Below are 17,239 nucleotides of genomic sequence, written 5' to 3'. Positions count from 1 at the left end.
AAGACATACTTTAATTTAAGGCAGAATCTCTCACTTAAACAGAGTCCTGAGAACAGAAGTGTTCAACATTTTTCTGTTATGTATCTGTAATGTATCAACATTTTATCTGAAGCATAAAGGACACATTTTCAGATTATTCTCTGTACAGATATCAGGTGGAATTTATAAAGATAAGGAATTATATGTATAAAAATATATAGGGCTTCCCCTGGTGGCACAGTGGTTGAGAGTCCGCCTGCCGATGCAGGGGACATGGGTTCGTGCCCCGGTCCAGGAGGATCCCACATGCCGCGGAGCGGCTGGGCCCGTGAACCATGGCCACTGAGCCTGCGCGTCCGGAGCCTGTGCTCTGCAACGGGAGTGGCCACAACAGTGAGAGGCCCGCATACCGCCAAAAAAAAAAAAAAAAAAAAAAAATATATATATATATATAAATACACACATATACATACAGGGTCTCCCAGCTGTCTGGTGATTTGTCACATGAAAAACATTTTCACATCCAATTTTTTCATGTCTTTCTCACAACTACCTTGTGAAGAAGGGATTACAGATGACAGAACAGAGTCCCTGAGAAGTTAAGGGACTCAGAGCTATCAAAATGGTGATACCAGTCCTCAAATCCAGATTTCCTGGATGTCAAGTGCATGTTCTTTTTCCTTTTTGTTCTGATGAGGTGCTTTATTGGGACACACAGACAAGTCTTCATTTTGGAATTAAAAATCAATAGTCTAGGGCTTCCCTGGTGGCGCAGTGGCTGAGAGTCCGCCTGCCGATGCGGGGGACGCGGGTTCGTGCCCCGTTCCGGGAAGATCCCACATGCCGCAGAGTGGCTGGGCCCGTGAGCCATGGCCGCTGAGCCTGCGCGTCGGGAGCCTGTGCTCCACAGTGGGGGAGGCCGCGGCAGTGAGAGGCCCGCATACCACAAAAAAAAAAAAAAAAAAAAAAAATCAATAGTCTAAACATATACACACTACTATATATAAAATAGATAATGAACAAGGACCTACTGTATAGCACAGGGAACTCTACTCAATATTTTGTAATAACCTATATGGGAAAAGAAACTGAAAAAGAATAGATATATGTATAACTAAGTCACTTTGCTATACTCTTTTTTTTGTTTTGGCCGAGTGGAATGTGGGATCTTAGTTTCCCGAGCAGGGATCGAACCCCTGGCCCCTGCAGTGGAAGTGCAGAGTCTTAACCACTGGACAGCCAGGGAAGTCCCTGCTGTACTCCTGAAACTAATACAACACTGTAAATCAACTATACTCCAATATAAAATAAAAATTAAAAAATAAAAGAACTCTCCCCACACATTTGCTAACATTCTGGGGAAAAACAAATCGATAGTCTATCTATTAGGTTGAACCACATGAAATTGCCAATGCCTAAATGCTTCTGACCCACAGAAACAGCAATTTCATATGGTGTGTCCTAATGTGTCTCTGAATTGCTGGGCACTGAGCTAGCTTGGGTAAAGACAGCCTCTTGATGAAAGGAAACTGACCTAAGGAGGAAGTGAGTGTTTTTCACTGTCCAATAAGCACCACACAACTTTCTAAGGGAAAGGCTACCTTATGTCACACTCCAGGGGACCCCAAAGCTCCCCGTTGGTCAGGGAAAGCCACGTCCTTCTGTAAGACCGCTGGGCTCTTGGGTGGGACAGCTCATCTGCACAGCCACAGGCTACTTGCAGAAAGAAACATAAACTGGAAGAAAACTGCTCTCACACCCCCCTCCTCAACCCCATGCCCCAGCCCTCGGTCCGGGTCCTAGAGGTGGTCTGCCCTCACCACAGGAACTTCTGGGTCATCGGGGCCGCTTCCCAGGCGGTGGGAAGGGGTGGAAAAGGTCATCGTTATGAAGTCCTGTTTGCCTCTTCTTCCTTAGTTGTGCTGGCTCATCCCCTTCATACACAGATGCACCTTGGGGGGAAGGGGAAGGGGAGGGTGGCCTTTCCTCCCCCTGCAGAAAGGAATTGGGGCAGGGGGAGGGGGGAGTGGCAGAAGCAGAATTCAGAGGAAAAGCTGTATCTGGGGAAAGCTGTGGCACTGATACAGAATGACCCATTTAAAGAGCCAATGTGAGGCAGCCCTGGGCTCCCAGGTGTTTAGCAGACCAAGCCAAGCACCCCGTGTGTAAACATACTGTCACACACCCACCCGCCCCTGCTGTAGCTCTCTTTCTCTCTCAGTGTACAAAGGGGACTTTGGTGCAAAGAAAGGGGATGGTGCTGAGGAGCAGGCTAGGTGACAGTGGCAATAATAATGAAGAAATGGGGGTGGGACTTCCCTGGAGGTCCAGTGGTTAAGACTTGTGTTTCCAAGACCTCCATAAACTGCTGTCACTGAGCATTCACACATCTGCCACGTGGGTGACGACAGTGATGGAGGAGAGAGGTGAGAGCAAGAAGACCCCAAAGAGAAGCTACTCCTTTCCTGACAGTCCCTCCTGCCCTCCCTCCGGCCCTTCTCTCCCTTCTTCCCCCCAATTTAGTGGGCACCCTCTGCCATGTGTCCAGCCCTATTCCAGGCACTGGGGAAAAGATGAGTAAGATCTGGGCTCTGCCTGGAGGCTCCTGGGCAAGTGGGGGCATCAGACAGGGTGAGCCAAGCACTGCCAGTGACTCCTCTTTCAGCCTCCAAACTTCAGACTGCTTCTAAAACAAGGAGGCCGTCTTGACCTCCTCTGAGACTATCAGGTGGCTTCCAATCGCTTGCCTTGAAGATCCTGTCTCTATTCTGAGTCTACCCCGGCCTCTTCCGTGGGGAGTCAGGAATTAAGTTCACACTTAGACTGAGTGGTTATTTTCACTTTATGTCATTGATCCCATCTCATCCCATTTCACAGATGTAGACACTGAGGCACAAAGCAGTAAAGTCATTTGCCCAAGGTCACTCTTTAGGAAGTGGGGAGCTGGGATTCAGATCTGGGAGGAATAACAGCTCCTGCTCTTAGCTAGTTACACTAGATTGCTCTTCAGGAAAAGGCAAGGAAGAGCATGAGAAATGGAATGACGGCGACCAGTCGCTTTGAAGGGCTGGTGGAGGAGAGCGACACTAGAATGACTGCCAGGAGATGTGGGTTCAAGTCCCCATTTTGCCACAGATTTGATTGTGGCTTTGGACAAATCACTTAACCTCTCAGAGCCTTCTTTCCTGTTTGGGACTTTTGATGAGATCATCTCTAAGATCCCTTTACTTTTTTTTTTTAATTTTTGGCTGCGTTGGGTCTTTGTTGCTGCAAGCTGGCTTTCTCTAGTTGTGGTGAGTGGGGGTTACTCTTCGTTGCGGTGCGCGGGCTTCTCATTGCTGTGGCTTCTCTTGTTGTGAAGCATGGGCTCTCGGCACGCGGGCTTCAGTAGTTGTGGCATGCAGGCTCAGCAGTTGTGGCTCACGGGCTCTAGAGCGCAGGCTCAGTAGTTGTGGCACACGGGCTTAGTTGCTCTGAGGCATGTGGGATCTTCCCGGACCCAGGCTCAAACCCGTGTCCCCTGCATTGGCAGGCGGATTCTTAACCACTGCACCACCAGGGAAGTCCCTAAGATCCCCTTACTTTTAACAGCCAATGACAAACAACAAGTTACAATCACAACGCATGCTAGTGGTCAAGGATTTAAACTTTTTAAAGTCACTGAGTAGCAAACAGTTGGAATAGGAAGATGGGCAAAGCCATGGCTGGAGAAAATATGAATCATATATGGAAGGGTCCCACTGGAAGTATCCCGGCAGAGGGCGAGGAGTGTCCTTAAACTCAGCTACTGGCCAAGGCCACCTGGCGCTTGCCAAGCCCGGGCTGGAGCGTGAAGGAGGATCTAAACCCCAGCTCCAACAGATTAACGCCAGGCCCAGCGACAGCAGAGGGGAGGCCAAGAGAGGGCTGCTGGGACAGGGGGTGCTCACCATCACGATGTTGGCCAGATGGGCAGAGACAAGCGCATACACCCCTCCAGAGGAGCCCACCACTGGTGCGGTCATGTCAGCCACAGACACCGCCAAGGACCCTGGTACAGAGAGAGATGGAGAACTCAAGGATGCTGGAGTCGGCTCCCCACCCCAGTCCCAGGCCGCTGCAGCCTCGGGGCTGAGACCCCAGAGCAAGAGGCTCGCTCTCTTCCTCCCTTGATCGCATGTCACCTCGGAGCTTCCTAGAAGATTCATTTATGGCCGAAAGAACCATTTGGTTCAAACTTCTCCTTTTACAGCCGGGAAGCAAAGTCTCAAGGAGAGAAGTGACTTGCCCAAAGTAGAACTCTGCCACCCAGATCATCTTGCCTGGCAATCCAGCCTCCCCTTGTGCTATCTCAGGGTTCTGAGCAACGACAAAAATAGTAGCAGTAGTTCTTGCAGAAACAGCTACCCCTTATGGGGCACGGTGTGTCAGACACCGGCCAGGCATTTTACAGACATCCTTCCCTTTGACCCTCAAGCCCACCCTCTGAGGCAGGCACTAGTAGCCTCACTGCAGAGATGAGGCTGAGCCCAGAGTCACCTGGTAGGAAGGGCTGGAGCCAGGATATGAGTCCAGGTCTGCCTGACACAAAGCCCGTGTGTGCTCTCGGCCTCTCTAGCAGCCACTCCCCAAAATGGGTCAGAGGTCGACCTCCACCCTCTACCCTCGCTCTCCTCAACAGCATCCAAAAACCTGCCTAGCATCACCTCCAACCGAGTGAAATGACAACAGGCCAACAGGATCTCCAGAGCGGGGCTTCTTTGGAGGAAAAACGTCCTTGAGAAGTCCCGGGGAAGAGAGAAAGATGATGTCATACCCTCTGGGGGAAAGGAATGGTAGAGACTCTTGGTCTGGAGGATGATAAACTTTCATCCTGGGAGGGAAGCTTGGCAGAGAAGAAGATGGGAAATGTGTTGTTCTGGTCTCATTTAAGTGTGATCAATGCTTTGGCTTTCAGGGAAGGACACAGGAGACTAAAAATAACTGGGAGTTAGAACCCAGGGCTCAGAGGATGAGAGGTGGCCGGCCTGGGTGAGTGTGCAGAAATCACCACTGGAAAATGCCCGCAGGCTCAGGAGCCAATTAGCTGCTGCTTGGGTGGAGAGAAGAGGGACAGGCAGAAGGCCAACTCTGCAGGCCCTACAGGGCTGGAGGGTTCACTACTTAGCAGGAGGCAAGGCCCGGCCCGGGAACCAGCGTGCCTGACACCCTGGGCGTGGAGAGGCCCCTGCAACGTCATGTGCCTTCTCCCTGGCTTGCCGTCACCCCCAGACCACTCTCAAGGCTTCTTGTCTCACTGAGATCCTCGGAGAAAGAGATCCCCACAACAGATTCTTAGTCTCAAGGGGAATGTCATCTCTCAGGAAAATACAAACCGTCATGAACTAAGGACACCCAAGTCCTTCTCCCCTCCCAGGGCAACTATAAATCTTTCTTCTCCCCTTTCATGATTTCCCTCTGGCTTTAATTAGGTATTGATCTATTGTCAGATAACTTTCTTTTTTTTTTTTTAACTGCCTAGCCATGGGGTCAGCCCTATATAACAGGAAAAAGAAAAAAAAAAAATCCCAGGGTGGCCAACGGGCAGGCAGTGGAATCTGCATGACAAAGGATTCCCACGCTCTCACTCTCCCTGGCGGCAGGGCTGGCCGCAAAGGCTGCACTGCAGGGCTGCACAGGGCTGGCTGCCCATTAACTACCGTCTGGACAGAGGAAGCCCCAGCCTCCTCGGGGCTGGCCTCTCTCCTCCACGTGAGTCCCCACAAACCGGGGCAGATTCTGCTCCCTCGGCCTCCCTGGTGGGATCCACCAGGACAGGGAGGCGGCAGGGAAGCCCCCAGGGTCCAGCTTCCGTGCACTGACCTTTCCCTCACCCTAAGGATGGATGAGAGTCCTGACCCCAGGACCAGAGGTCAGTCTGGATTGTGGCAGGATTATGGGATGGGGGCGTGACTGGTTACTTGTGTGACCCTGGGCACAGCTCCTGAATTCTTTGGGCTTCAGTTTTCACATCTGTGAAATGAGGAGGTTAGTCTAAGGCTTTCTAACTTTTGAACAGTGAGACACTGTTTTCAAAGAAACCTGACTCACACCCCTACCCCATGGTGCAGAGAGCTGCTCTGGCTGAATGGGGATGGGACCTGGGGAGTAAAGTCTGCCACCCACTGGAGGGCATCTCAAGGGTTCCTTCCAGATCAGAAATACAATAATCCAAGTCTTGGCCTAAGATCCAGGGTCTGAGGTTCGGATCCTGGTTCTAGAATCTGGAAGGTGACAATCTGGATCCACCTGCCCTCCATTTGTGGTAGAAAGACTTTCCTTGGGCTTCCCTGGTGGCGCAGTGGTTGAGAGTCCGCCTGCCGATGCAGGGGACACGGGTTCGTGCCCCGGTCCGGGAAGATCCCACATGCCGCGGAGCGGCTGGGCCCGTGAGCCATGGCCGCTGAGCCTGCGCGTCCGGAGCCTGTGCTCCGCAACGGGAGAGGCCACAACAGTGAGAGGCCCGCGTACCGCAAAAAAAAAAAGAAAGACTTTCCTTAAGTGACTGCAGATTAGACCTGGACTATAGGGACTAAGAGAGGTCAAGTATAAATGTACGCATGCATATCAATAAAGTAAGACACGTCATCCCAGGACAGAAAGCCAGGGCCAGGCAGGATTCCCGATGAACGGAATGGATCACAGTTCAATAAAGGCCAGTGTGAACTCCTGGAGGTCATGGGAGCAGAGGACGGGGAGAGAAAGGCGAGCCGGAGTGACACGCCACACCTGTACACAGCAGCAAACCAAAGGATCAGTGCTAGTCAGGGCTATGAATTTTCCCCCAAAACCCTGGGTCCATGCCAGCACGGGGATGAATTGGTGACTTTGCCATTATGCACAGCTGCGATAATTTTAGCCTGGAAAATTTAAAGCAGGTGTTCTCCAGCATCTCCCTTAGCCGTTAAAAAACCCCCAAACAAATCCAAATAAAAATTGGCAGAACATCTACCTTTAAGCAGTACAACTTTATCTATGTATGTACTCTTTCACTTAGTTTACAAATATTTGTTGCTTACCATGTACCAAACCCTGTGCTAGGCTCTGGGGATGCATCCATCGCTTCTGATCTATATAATCTATCATAAAGCTGGGCAGAGCAGCGAAGAGACTGGATCTTAAAGTATTTAAACTCAGCTCTGTAATCATTAGCCGGAAGTGAGATGCACGTTGGCTTTCAAGCATTGGCTAGAAGCACCGGGCGGAGGAAGGGTTTCCACCCCAGTTCTAGGGCTTCTTGGCTGAGCAAATAGAGTCATTTTACCTCTTTGAACTGCCTATAAAATGGGGGTGTCAGCACCTACCTCATAGGATGTTGTGATGAGAAGAGCAGATAACATACGTGTGAACCATTTATCACATACCTGGACTACCAGACACGCTCAGCAGAGGTTAGTTATTATGGTTACAAAATGCGATGGCCTTGGATTTGGAATATTTTCATTGGGCAGGAATTAGAGAGCACGGGTCAATGTCTATTAAGACCTCCCTTGGTTTCTGACAAATTATGTGCATAAAGGATAAGGCCTTTTAATTCTCGTAACACTGTGATAGTGTTAGAGCACAGCCTTTGAGGTCAGATAGCCTGGATTAGAGCCCAGCTCCACCACTTACGACTGTATCTTCTTAGGCAAGTCACTTAGCGTCCCTAAGTCTCGGTTTCTGTATCTGTAACAGATGGAGAGTTAACAGTTCCTGCCTCATGGAGTTGTCGTGGGGATTAAAAACAGCCCGCACAGGACAGGCACCTGATAAGTATCGGCTATCCGGTCAGGGTCTGGCTGTCTGAACAGGACCCCTTCTCTGAGGAGGGATGCACACAGAGCAGAGAGGGAGGAAGGGGTACAGGCAGGTCAATCAACTCAATCCTGGAGATCAGTGATTTGATGTGAGGTGACCAGAATGCCCTCTGCTCTGAATCAATGACTCAGATAGAACAGCACGTGTAATTTGCTTTGCAATACAGCCCCACGCCCTCAGGTTTAGTTGGAAAGCCCCCGTCTGCCTTTACACCATCTCCTTCTGCACTGGCATCACTGGGAGGTGATACCTGCACTGTCTTCCCACTGGGTGTCATCTGGTTTGGGCGAGGCCTGAGTCATCTTGAATCTATGTCTGTCTTCTAGGTTACTGGCACTCCCATCTAATTAACTACCAACTGCAAGTGTTACGAGCATCTTTCCTGTTCCTCGCCATTAACCATCTGGGTCTCTGAGTATGTCGGCATGGAAAATGTGGCTCTAAATCCCCAGATGTCGACACTCAGGGGTGTGTCAGTGGCTAAGTAAGTCTGGCACACAGAGATGTTCATCAGACCTTTTTTCAAGGATGCAGACGGTGCTGGATTCTGGGAGAAGCTGGTGTGAGTGCTGTCCAAGGTGGCCAAGTTTTTAACCTCAGCACAGGAGTGAAGGAGACAGCGCTGGGCCAATCTCCCAGGCTGAGGGTTCACGAACTAGCAGACCAGCCTCTCATGGGATGGGGGTGTGTGGTGGGACCCTTCCCTCTTTGATTCCTGAAGTCATTCCACTTACCTCCAGGGTCCCTGCCTGACCACTGTTTACAAAGCTGACGCTGCCCTGCTCTCCTGATGACAACTTCAATGCCACTCAGAAAGGATTAAGATCTTACTTAAACGTACACACAAAGCTCCCCAGGGTACAGCTGTCAGGGGGGAAGAGCTGAGGCGGCAAACCTTGTAAAGAGAAAAGCCAGCGATAAAGGTGGAAACATCACGAGGGAGATCCCTCTGTTCAGAAGCCCAGTTGGTGCAGACTTTTCCTGTAGAAGTCTGCTCTGCTCTCCCCACCTCATCCCAGTGCACCTCCCCTGCCACTGGGGAGGGGGATGGGGGCTGGCCACTACCCTCAAGCCCACAATGATCACTGTCATCACCTGCCACATGAGCTGAGCCAGCCAAGGCCCCAGACTCCTCCAGCTGGCACGAGTGCCCACTACCTCCTAGGCCAGACTCTCTCCGGCCAGCCGTGGGTCAATCAAGGGCCAGCCCGGGCAGAGGCAAGATCCCCCTTAGGGTACAGATGCTGGCCTGGCCAGGGCAGGCACCTGGCTCCACCCACTCCTTGGATGTCCCCACAGGGATCTCACCTCCCTTGCACGGTTTATTTCATCCTTCACCTCACTCCGCCCTCCTCACGCCTGGCAGGCAGATCTCATCAGTTCCCTCTTAAAGCTTAACAGGGCCAAGAGAAGGTAAGGCATTTCCCCAAGTTCCCACAGCTGCAACACGGCAGTGTGAAGACTGAAACTCCGGTCAGTCTGCCTGTTCCAAATGCTGTGCTCTCCCCTCCTTTGTCATCACATGCCTCCCTCTCTGGGTGGCAGTTCCCAGTATCCCCAGGGAAGTGGGGAGATTTGCCTGGAGGCCAAGCCTAGTAGTCAGGAGCCTGGATGGTGAGGGTCCTCTGGAAGTTGGGGCTTGCTTGACCTCATGGGGTCTCCTAGACGCCCTGGGGAGGTTCACCCCTGGGGACACGGGGCCCACCTGCCTACCTGCCACGACACCAGCCACATAGACAAGCGCAATGCGGGTTGCTCCGTGCACCATCTCCAGGGGTACCCCCACCAGGAGCTGCAGTACCACATTGAGTCCCAGGTGTTCTATCCTGTACAGAGAGATCACATTCATTCATCCATTCATTTAGCATGCCACGATGCTGGGGATCCAGTAGTGAATAAGACCCTATAGCTGGGAGACCTGGTGGTCTAGTGGTTAGGACTCAGTGCTTTCACTGCTGTAGCCCGGGTTCAATCCCCGGTTGGGGAACTGTGATCCCACAAGCCGCGCTGCATGGCCAAAATTAAATTAAAAAAAAAAAAGACCCTATGGCTGCCTTTGAGGAGCTCACAGTCTAGGGGGTGGAGGGGAAGGAATTACAACGCAGACAGACCATTTTAGAGTGTTCCTTCCACCCTCCCTGCCAGCTGGGACAGGAACACAGGTGCAGGGCTGGGGGTGACTGGCAGTGTCTGCACTTGCCAATGAGGGGCTAACAACGGTCAAGATCCAGCAACTCTAGGGAGGGTGGGAGGGAGGGAGACGCAAGAGGGAAGAGATATGGGAACATATGTATATGTATAACTGATTCACTTTGTGATAAAGCAGAAACTAATACACCATTGTAAAGCAATTATACTCCAGTAAAGATGTAAAAAAAAAAAAAAGAAAGATCCAGCAACTCCATCAGTTGACACAAGAGAAGCTGAGGCTGTGTGACTTAAAGTCACACAGCCGGTTAGTGGTCAGGCTGGGACCACGGCCCCGGTCTCTGATGTGCGGGACCTGGTCCATTATCCAGGCTACTCAGTCGCTCCGGCTCGCTATTGTATTTGTAAGACCTACTGATATTTAAAGAGAAACATGTTTTCCAAACAAGTGCAAGCACGAAAGACATCTGTTAGAGCTTAGTATATCAAAGTTATCCTCCAGTTCCTGTGGTGTCCAGATCTTGGTTCATGAGGAGACAGAAGCATGAAGTGCCTCCCCGACCCTGCTCCTCAGCCTGTGAAGCTGAAGCTGGGACACAGCAGGCAGGGCATCCATCCGCTCAGGCTCAGAGTGGAGACGTCCATCAACAACCATCCAGAAGTCTCCTCACGCCAAAGCACCCTTCCCAGCACGCGCAGCCAGTTAGGGGGTGGCTCTTGTGCCCCCTTTAGCGGCTCAGCAGGAAGGGAGGCTCACAGGGGAGCTTCCTCTTGGCCACTGTGGGTCTTTCTGCCAAGGAAAGAGCCATGGGGGCTGGGATAATCCTCTCCCCATTGGCAATCCCAGGGACAGGCACCCACAGGGCTTTTCCATCACTTCTCTAGAAGAGTCTGTAGAAGACACCACAGAGGTCTGGTGTCCGGGGACTCTGATTTCCCAACTCCATGCTTCTACTGTGTAAAAACAGTCTCCAGCCAAGACCATGCTCTTCAAGGGACTTGGACCTGGGTGGTCGCCTGGTCCTTATCATGGGGTAGGAGGTACCAGTGAGAACTGATTGCACTCCAGGCCCCAAAAAAGGCCACACGGCTCTACAAACAGAAACTTTAAGTATTGCGAGAGTTCCTCAAGAAGACTCATGCCACCATATTGCGAGACCTCCTTTCAATAAATCTGTCCTTTATTTCACTTATGGGGCACTCACACACATGGTTTATGGACAATGAACCTGGCGGCGGACCACATTTCCCTCTTTGCTTTGGCCGCTAGGAAGTTCAGAATAAATTTATAACCCACTTATAGCAAGTACATAGCATCACATGCTGTGTATATGCTAAAAAGCTCTCTGCTGGCTTTTTAGCATTTTCCTCTATTTTCCCTTTCCCATACACTTTTTTTTTTAATAAATTTATTTACTTTATTTATTTATTTTTTGGCTGCCTTGGGTCTCCGTTGCTGTGCACAAGCTTTCTCTAGTTGCAGCGAGTGGGGGCTGCTCTTCATTGCGGTGTACATGCTTCTCATTGCGGTGGCTTCTCTGGTTGAGGAGCACAGGCTCTAGGCATGCGGGATTCAGTAGTTGTGGCACACGGGCTCAGGAGTTGCAGCTCGCAGGCTCTAGAGAGCAGGCTCAGTAGTGGTGGCGCACGGGCTTCGTTGCTCTGCAGCATGTGGGATCTTCCCAGACTAGGGCTCAAACCTGTGTCCCCTGCATCGGCAGGCGGACTCCCAACCACTGCGCCACCAGGGAAGCCCCTCCCATACACTCTTAATAACTTACTCATACAGTTTGGTATAAGTTTCAAGAAGCCACCTCAAATCCTGTGTCCAGGTAGATAAAAATAAAAAATAAATTTCAATCCAGGCTCTCTGGACCAGTTATTTTCCCACAGGGACTCTTGATAGAGTGTACTCACCCCGCATGCATGAAGATGTAGGTCAGGTAACGCCAAGCCTGTGCTCGGAGCTGTGGATGGTAAACCAGTGAGTTCTTCAGGTATCGTGGATGGGTTACCTGCAGCACAAATTGGTCCAGCGACACCCCATTATAGAGGAAAAAGGCAACCTGGATGAGAGCACAGAATGAAGAGAGCCTGTTACTAGGTGTGAAACTGCCCAGGAACCCCTCTTGTGCTGGCCTTTGGAATCCCTACGGAAGGAGGGACATCCCTACGACCAGAGCCAAGCTAGCTCTGCACCATCTCTTACCCCACTTCTGTTCGATTATTTTGTTAAATGTTCACAAAATGGTCTCTGCCCACATTTCCTCGGTGTTAAGCAGGAAGGGTTTGTAGGATTTTAAACTTTAATTCAGATAATAACTCACATACCCACTTGGGGGCTGAGGCAATTCCACATAAGTTGATTAAAAAAAAAAAACTCTGGTAAAATACACATAAGGTAAAATTTACCATCTTAACCATTTTAAGTGTACGGTTCAGTGGTATTACATACATTCATAATGTGCAACCATCACCAACATCCATTTACAGTATTCTTTTCATCTCGTAAAACTGAAAGAAACTCTATACCCATTAAACATTAATTCCCATTCCCTGCCTCCAGCCCCTGGCAATCACCATTCTGCTTTCTGTTTCTATGAGTTTGACTACTCCAGGGACTGCATATAAGTGGAATCATACAGTATTTGTCTTTTGTGGTTGGTTTATTTCACTCAGCATAACGCCATCAAGGTATAGCCCTGTTGTAACACATGTCAGAATTTCCTTCCTAATAATCCTCTGTATGTATCTACCACATTTTGTTTATCCACTCATCTGTCAGTGGACACTTGGGTTGCTTCCACCTTTTAGCTATTGTGAACAATGCTGCTATGAACATGGGTGTACAAATATCTCTTTGAACCCCTGTTTTCAATTCTTTTGGGTATACACCCAGAAGTGGAATTGCTGGACCATGTAATTCTGTTTAATTTTTTTGAGGAACTGCCATACTGTTTCCCACAGTGGCTGTACCATTTTCCATTCCCACCAACAGTACACACGTGTTTCAATTTCTTTGAATTCTCACCAACACCTCACATAATTGTCCTTCTTTTTTTTTGGCTGCACTGTGTGTCATGCGGAACTTCCCCGACCAGGGATTGAACCTGTGCCCCCTGCAGTGGAAGCGTGGAGTCTTAACCACTGGACCGCCGGGTAAGTCCCACATAAGTTAATTTTAAAGATGACTAAAAAATAAATAAATAAATAAATAAAAAGATGACTGATGTGTACTTGTTTAAGCCCTAAGAGAGTATTTATTTGAACTATTTTTTCCTGGAACTCTTTTTCTTTCTTTAAATATTATTTATTTATTTGGTTGCGCTGGGTCTTAGTTGCAGCAGGTGGGCTCCTTAGTTGCGGCTCGCCAGCTCCTTAGCTGTGGCATGTGAACTCTTAGTTGCGGTATGTATGTGGGATCTAGTTCCCCGACGAGGGATAAAAACCAGACCCCCTTCACTGGGAGCACGCCACCAGGGAAGTCCCCTGAAACTCTTTCTAGAATGTAAAATTCACGTCCCTTAATTTTAAGGATGTCTCAGGTATTGATCTGGGCTATAGGAGTGATGTCTTCTCCAGTAACTGATAGGGGTTTTGCTCCTATACTAAATGGTCCCAAATTCTTGTTTCTTTACGACTCAGGTTTGCTTTTACATTTTATTTTGTCCTCTCCCGCAATGCCTGGGTGTCAGCATGTTGTTGACCAGGTACTACAAGGTTCTTACTTCCTATTGTTGGTTGGTAGGGAGACCCTTCTAGTAGCTTCCCACCATGTTCACTCTGTTATGGACTCAGAAAACCAGGTTACTAGAACTGTATGTAAAACAAAAACCTTGGGCTTTAGTATAAGGACTCTGAAACAGTTATTTCATCATTTTCCAGTTTCTTCTAGATTGGTGGCTCGAGATTACACAGCTGAGGTTTCTGAAAATCTGAAACCAATCTGGACACAAGATCGGACTCCTCTGGATGACCTTGGGCAAATTATTTTAATTTACTGGTCCTCAGTTTCCGCATCTGGAAATGGGGATACTAATTCTTACACTTCCACGGTGATCGTGAGGTTTAAAAACGATAAAGTACGTGAGGAGCAGGCATGCACTGAGGGAAGGCAGCTGTAATTAGTGTGTGGCTAAGCCCTCGCGGGCTGAGCCTGGGAATGGCTCAGGCCTCCCAGCAGCTGGACTCCCGGGGCTCTCTGGGAGCCGTTCTGTCCACCTAACACCATGAGTACAGGTGGCCTGGGAGCAAATACAGCTTCCAAGACAGCTTGTTATTATTGGTCCTCAAATAGAAGTTAATAAATAGACCAACACAGTAAGTGCTTGGAAAACAAGTCCAAGAATATCTCAGAAAAATCACAACTTCCACATGTACTTGGATGAAGCCAGAACAACACAGGAGCTCTAGCCTGCAGTCCAGATATTACGACTTAGAAAAAAAGAAGAGCGACGCCATGAAGCTTAATGATCCTGCGGTTTGATTCAGCAGGAACTTTACAAGAACATATGCAGGGGCGGTAAGTAGGCCCCTGGTTCTGGAAGAGAAACGATGGAGATTATAAAACGCCCAAGGGAAACCAAGCATTGGTTCGTTCAAGACCCGGGGTTGGGAGGCCCGCTGGTTCTTGGGCTGAGGAGCGGAAAGCATTCAGAGTTCCTCATACAGGAGCGCTGATGCAGAAGGTGGTACTTTGGATTCTGTTATTTTAGAATAACAATAGGTACGGATGATTTCCTAAGGGGAGAATGTTCTTGCAAAACACGTGAAGCCCACATCTACCTGTTCATATAGGCTCCCTCCCATATGTATTTGTGCAATGCTTTTGTGTTCAGAAAGCACCACCTGCCGTTCTCTGGCTCTAAATAGGGGAGTCCTGTGGGAAAAGGAGGGCAGGTCTGGTTATTCCTACTTCACAGGCGTCCCAGGGGAGCACATGACTCGTCCGGGTTACTCACTCCAGGAGGAACTAAAAGAAGGTGTCTTCATGAGTTAGCCTGGCTAAATCCCCCGAATCAATGAACTAGCGACATTGTTTTTGCTGCTGTTGGTTTTGGTGGAGGTGGTCACATGGGGATTTTGCTGCAGGGTAATGATCTCTGTAATCTCTCTATGGTCCGGGGGTTATAACAACACTTGCGTGCCCTGTAACAGGGCCTGACTTGCAGTGACTTGCCCTTCCCCTCGTGATCTCAGATGTCCTCTTGACCCTCCGGCAGCCCCTTCCCCACCCTCGTCCTTGCCTCCAGCAGCGTTACTGTGATCATGAACCAGGGCGGTGGGCAGCAGGTGTAGCTGTCATAGTACCACTTCCGGTCAATCTCCCGGGGCAGGGTCTCGTATGCCACGTGGCGGATCAGTCGCTGGGAGAAGTTCAGCCCCTTCTCCTCCAGCAGGGCCTTGCTGCAGAGCCTGCGGTTGCCCTGCAAGATGGCCTGGCGGAAGCTGTTGGACCGCTTGTTGCTAATCTACACAGGAAACAGGGCAGGGGAGGGGGGTCAGAACCGGAGTCTCAGGGGAGCCCCATCCCATTTTCCCAGCCAGCACATTCCTTAGACCAACCAGGCCTGATTCTGCCTTCCTCTTTCTTCTGTAATAATAGTTAACAAGAAGTTAAATGTAATAGTTAACAAGAAGCAATATTCACTGAGCTCTTATGTGTCAGGGGCTGTTCTAAGCACATCACAGCTTGGCTCATTGATGCAACTAGTCTGCCTGCTAGATAAAGACCATGAATATCCCCATTCCACCAGACAGGAGACCAAAGCACAGAGAGTTTTAGGAACCCATCAAGTTCAAACCCGGTAGGGCTCCAGAGCCTGTATTCATATCCACTATACCTCCCTTCCACCCACTTGTCCATTATCCATCACAATTTCCTGAGCAACTACTAAGCATCAGGTGTTGCCAGACATGGGGATACAGTGGTGCTCAAGACAGATAAGTAACCAGCAATAAGTAACGGTTCAGAGTGAAGGCTGCTGTGGGAGCACACAGGAAAGAGTCCAACCCGGTCCCAAGGTAGTCAGGGAGGGCTTCCTGAAGGAGGTGGCATGAGTGAGAACTGAAGGATAAGTAGGGGTCAGCATCCTTGGTCCCCGGAACCAGAACCCAAAGCTGTGCTTGTGGAAGATCATCAGCCCTGAGTGCCTCCAAGGGAACTGTGATGCTCAGGGAGCCCCAGGACTGGCCCCTTCCCAGGCAGAGTCCTGGCTGCCTCACCCAGTGGTCAGCCTGACCCCCAGAGATCAGAGGCGGTCCTACTGACTTCCAGCCTCCCAAGGCTTCTGTTATCTCCCACCCACCCTCCACGACCACACTCTAGACCCTTCCTACGGGGAGATGTCCTAAAGACACAGCTCTCCCAACCCCAGAGCTCACAGTGCCACCCAGGGGCTGCTCTGTGGTTGCTGGGTGGGGATTATCAACATATTCCTGGGACTGTGGGCCCAGCAGGGACATCAGGTTAAAACTGAAGGCAGGAGTCCAGACAGGGCTGGGGAGGTGAGCCAGCCCAACCAAGGCACATGGGTTTGAAGCCCTGTCAGGGGGCAGGGAGCTGGGGAGGATCTGGGTTCAGACCAAGCCAGGTGGAACAAGCCTCCATCTGCAGTACCCCGTCCCCTCTCCTGGGTTCGGCACACACCTGAAAAATCTGGCTTAAGCCTCCCCCATCCAGCAGGCCTTCCTGGATGAACCCCTTCCAACGATGCCCTATTCCCATCCCCTCCACGCCTGCAAAGCTTGGGTCTGGTTCTTAGTGGCTTGGCGGTTCTGTTATTGCGGATAGGACTTGGGGCTCCATGATCACTACAAGCCCAAGATAAGACCATGTCATCAAATTAGTTTGTAGCCGTCCTCTCCCCCAATCCCTGGATGTGTACATGCACATGTGCGTGTACCACACATATACTCACAAACAATACATCTGCAAGACCCGTGGTGGGAAGGAGCTCAGCATAAATACAGGAGAAGCAGTGTGTACATACACACTCACCATTCAGCTGTGCCCCGATGTGCCTAGAACTGTGCCGGGCACAGCAGCAGCCATGGTCTCTGGCCTCACAGAGCATACAGGAGAGACAGATGCATAAACGGCAGCAAAAGAGGATGTCATCTTCATCATTTGGTGCGTAGTATCATCCCCACGTTATAAAGACAGGGATGAGAGCTTGGAGAGCGTAAGTAATTTCCTCAAGGACCCACAGTTAGTAAATCACAGAGTCAGGATTCAAATCCAGATCTGCCTGACTCTGGAGCCCATGTGGAGCTTTTGTGCCAATTAGATAAG

General features: G+C 50.1%; 1 protein-coding gene across 2 annotated transcripts in view; it reads right to left on the bottom strand.

The window, feature by feature from the left end:
- The window catches only part of RHBDL3 (rhomboid like 3), a 46,234-nt gene that overhangs the window by 11,314 nt on the left and 17,681 nt on the right, over nucleotides 1–17,239 (bottom strand). The window contains exons 3-6 of one of the 2 annotated variants that reach the window (XM_032618073.1): nucleotides 15,192–15,416; nucleotides 11,863–12,011; nucleotides 9,511–9,623; nucleotides 3,909–4,009 (exon numbers count right to left, since the gene is read on the bottom strand). In XM_032618073.1, coding sequence (XP_032473964.1) covers nucleotides 3,909–4,009; nucleotides 9,511–9,623; nucleotides 11,863–12,011; nucleotides 15,192–15,416 — 588 coding nt within the window. The remainder of the gene's footprint in view (nucleotides 1–3,908; nucleotides 4,010–9,510; nucleotides 9,624–11,862; nucleotides 12,012–15,191; nucleotides 15,417–17,239) is intronic. The other variant, XM_032618072.1, reaches the window with a different exon arrangement.

The sequence above is a fragment of the Phocoena sinus genome, chromosome 20 (genome assembly GCF_008692025.1).
Source record: "Phocoena sinus isolate mPhoSin1 chromosome 20, mPhoSin1.pri, whole genome shotgun sequence".
NCBI classification, from domain to species: Eukaryota; Metazoa; Chordata; class Mammalia; order Artiodactyla; family Phocoenidae; genus Phocoena; species Phocoena sinus.
The sequence above is the reverse complement of the archived record's forward strand: the minus strand, read 5'-3'. Positions and strand labels throughout refer to the sequence as shown.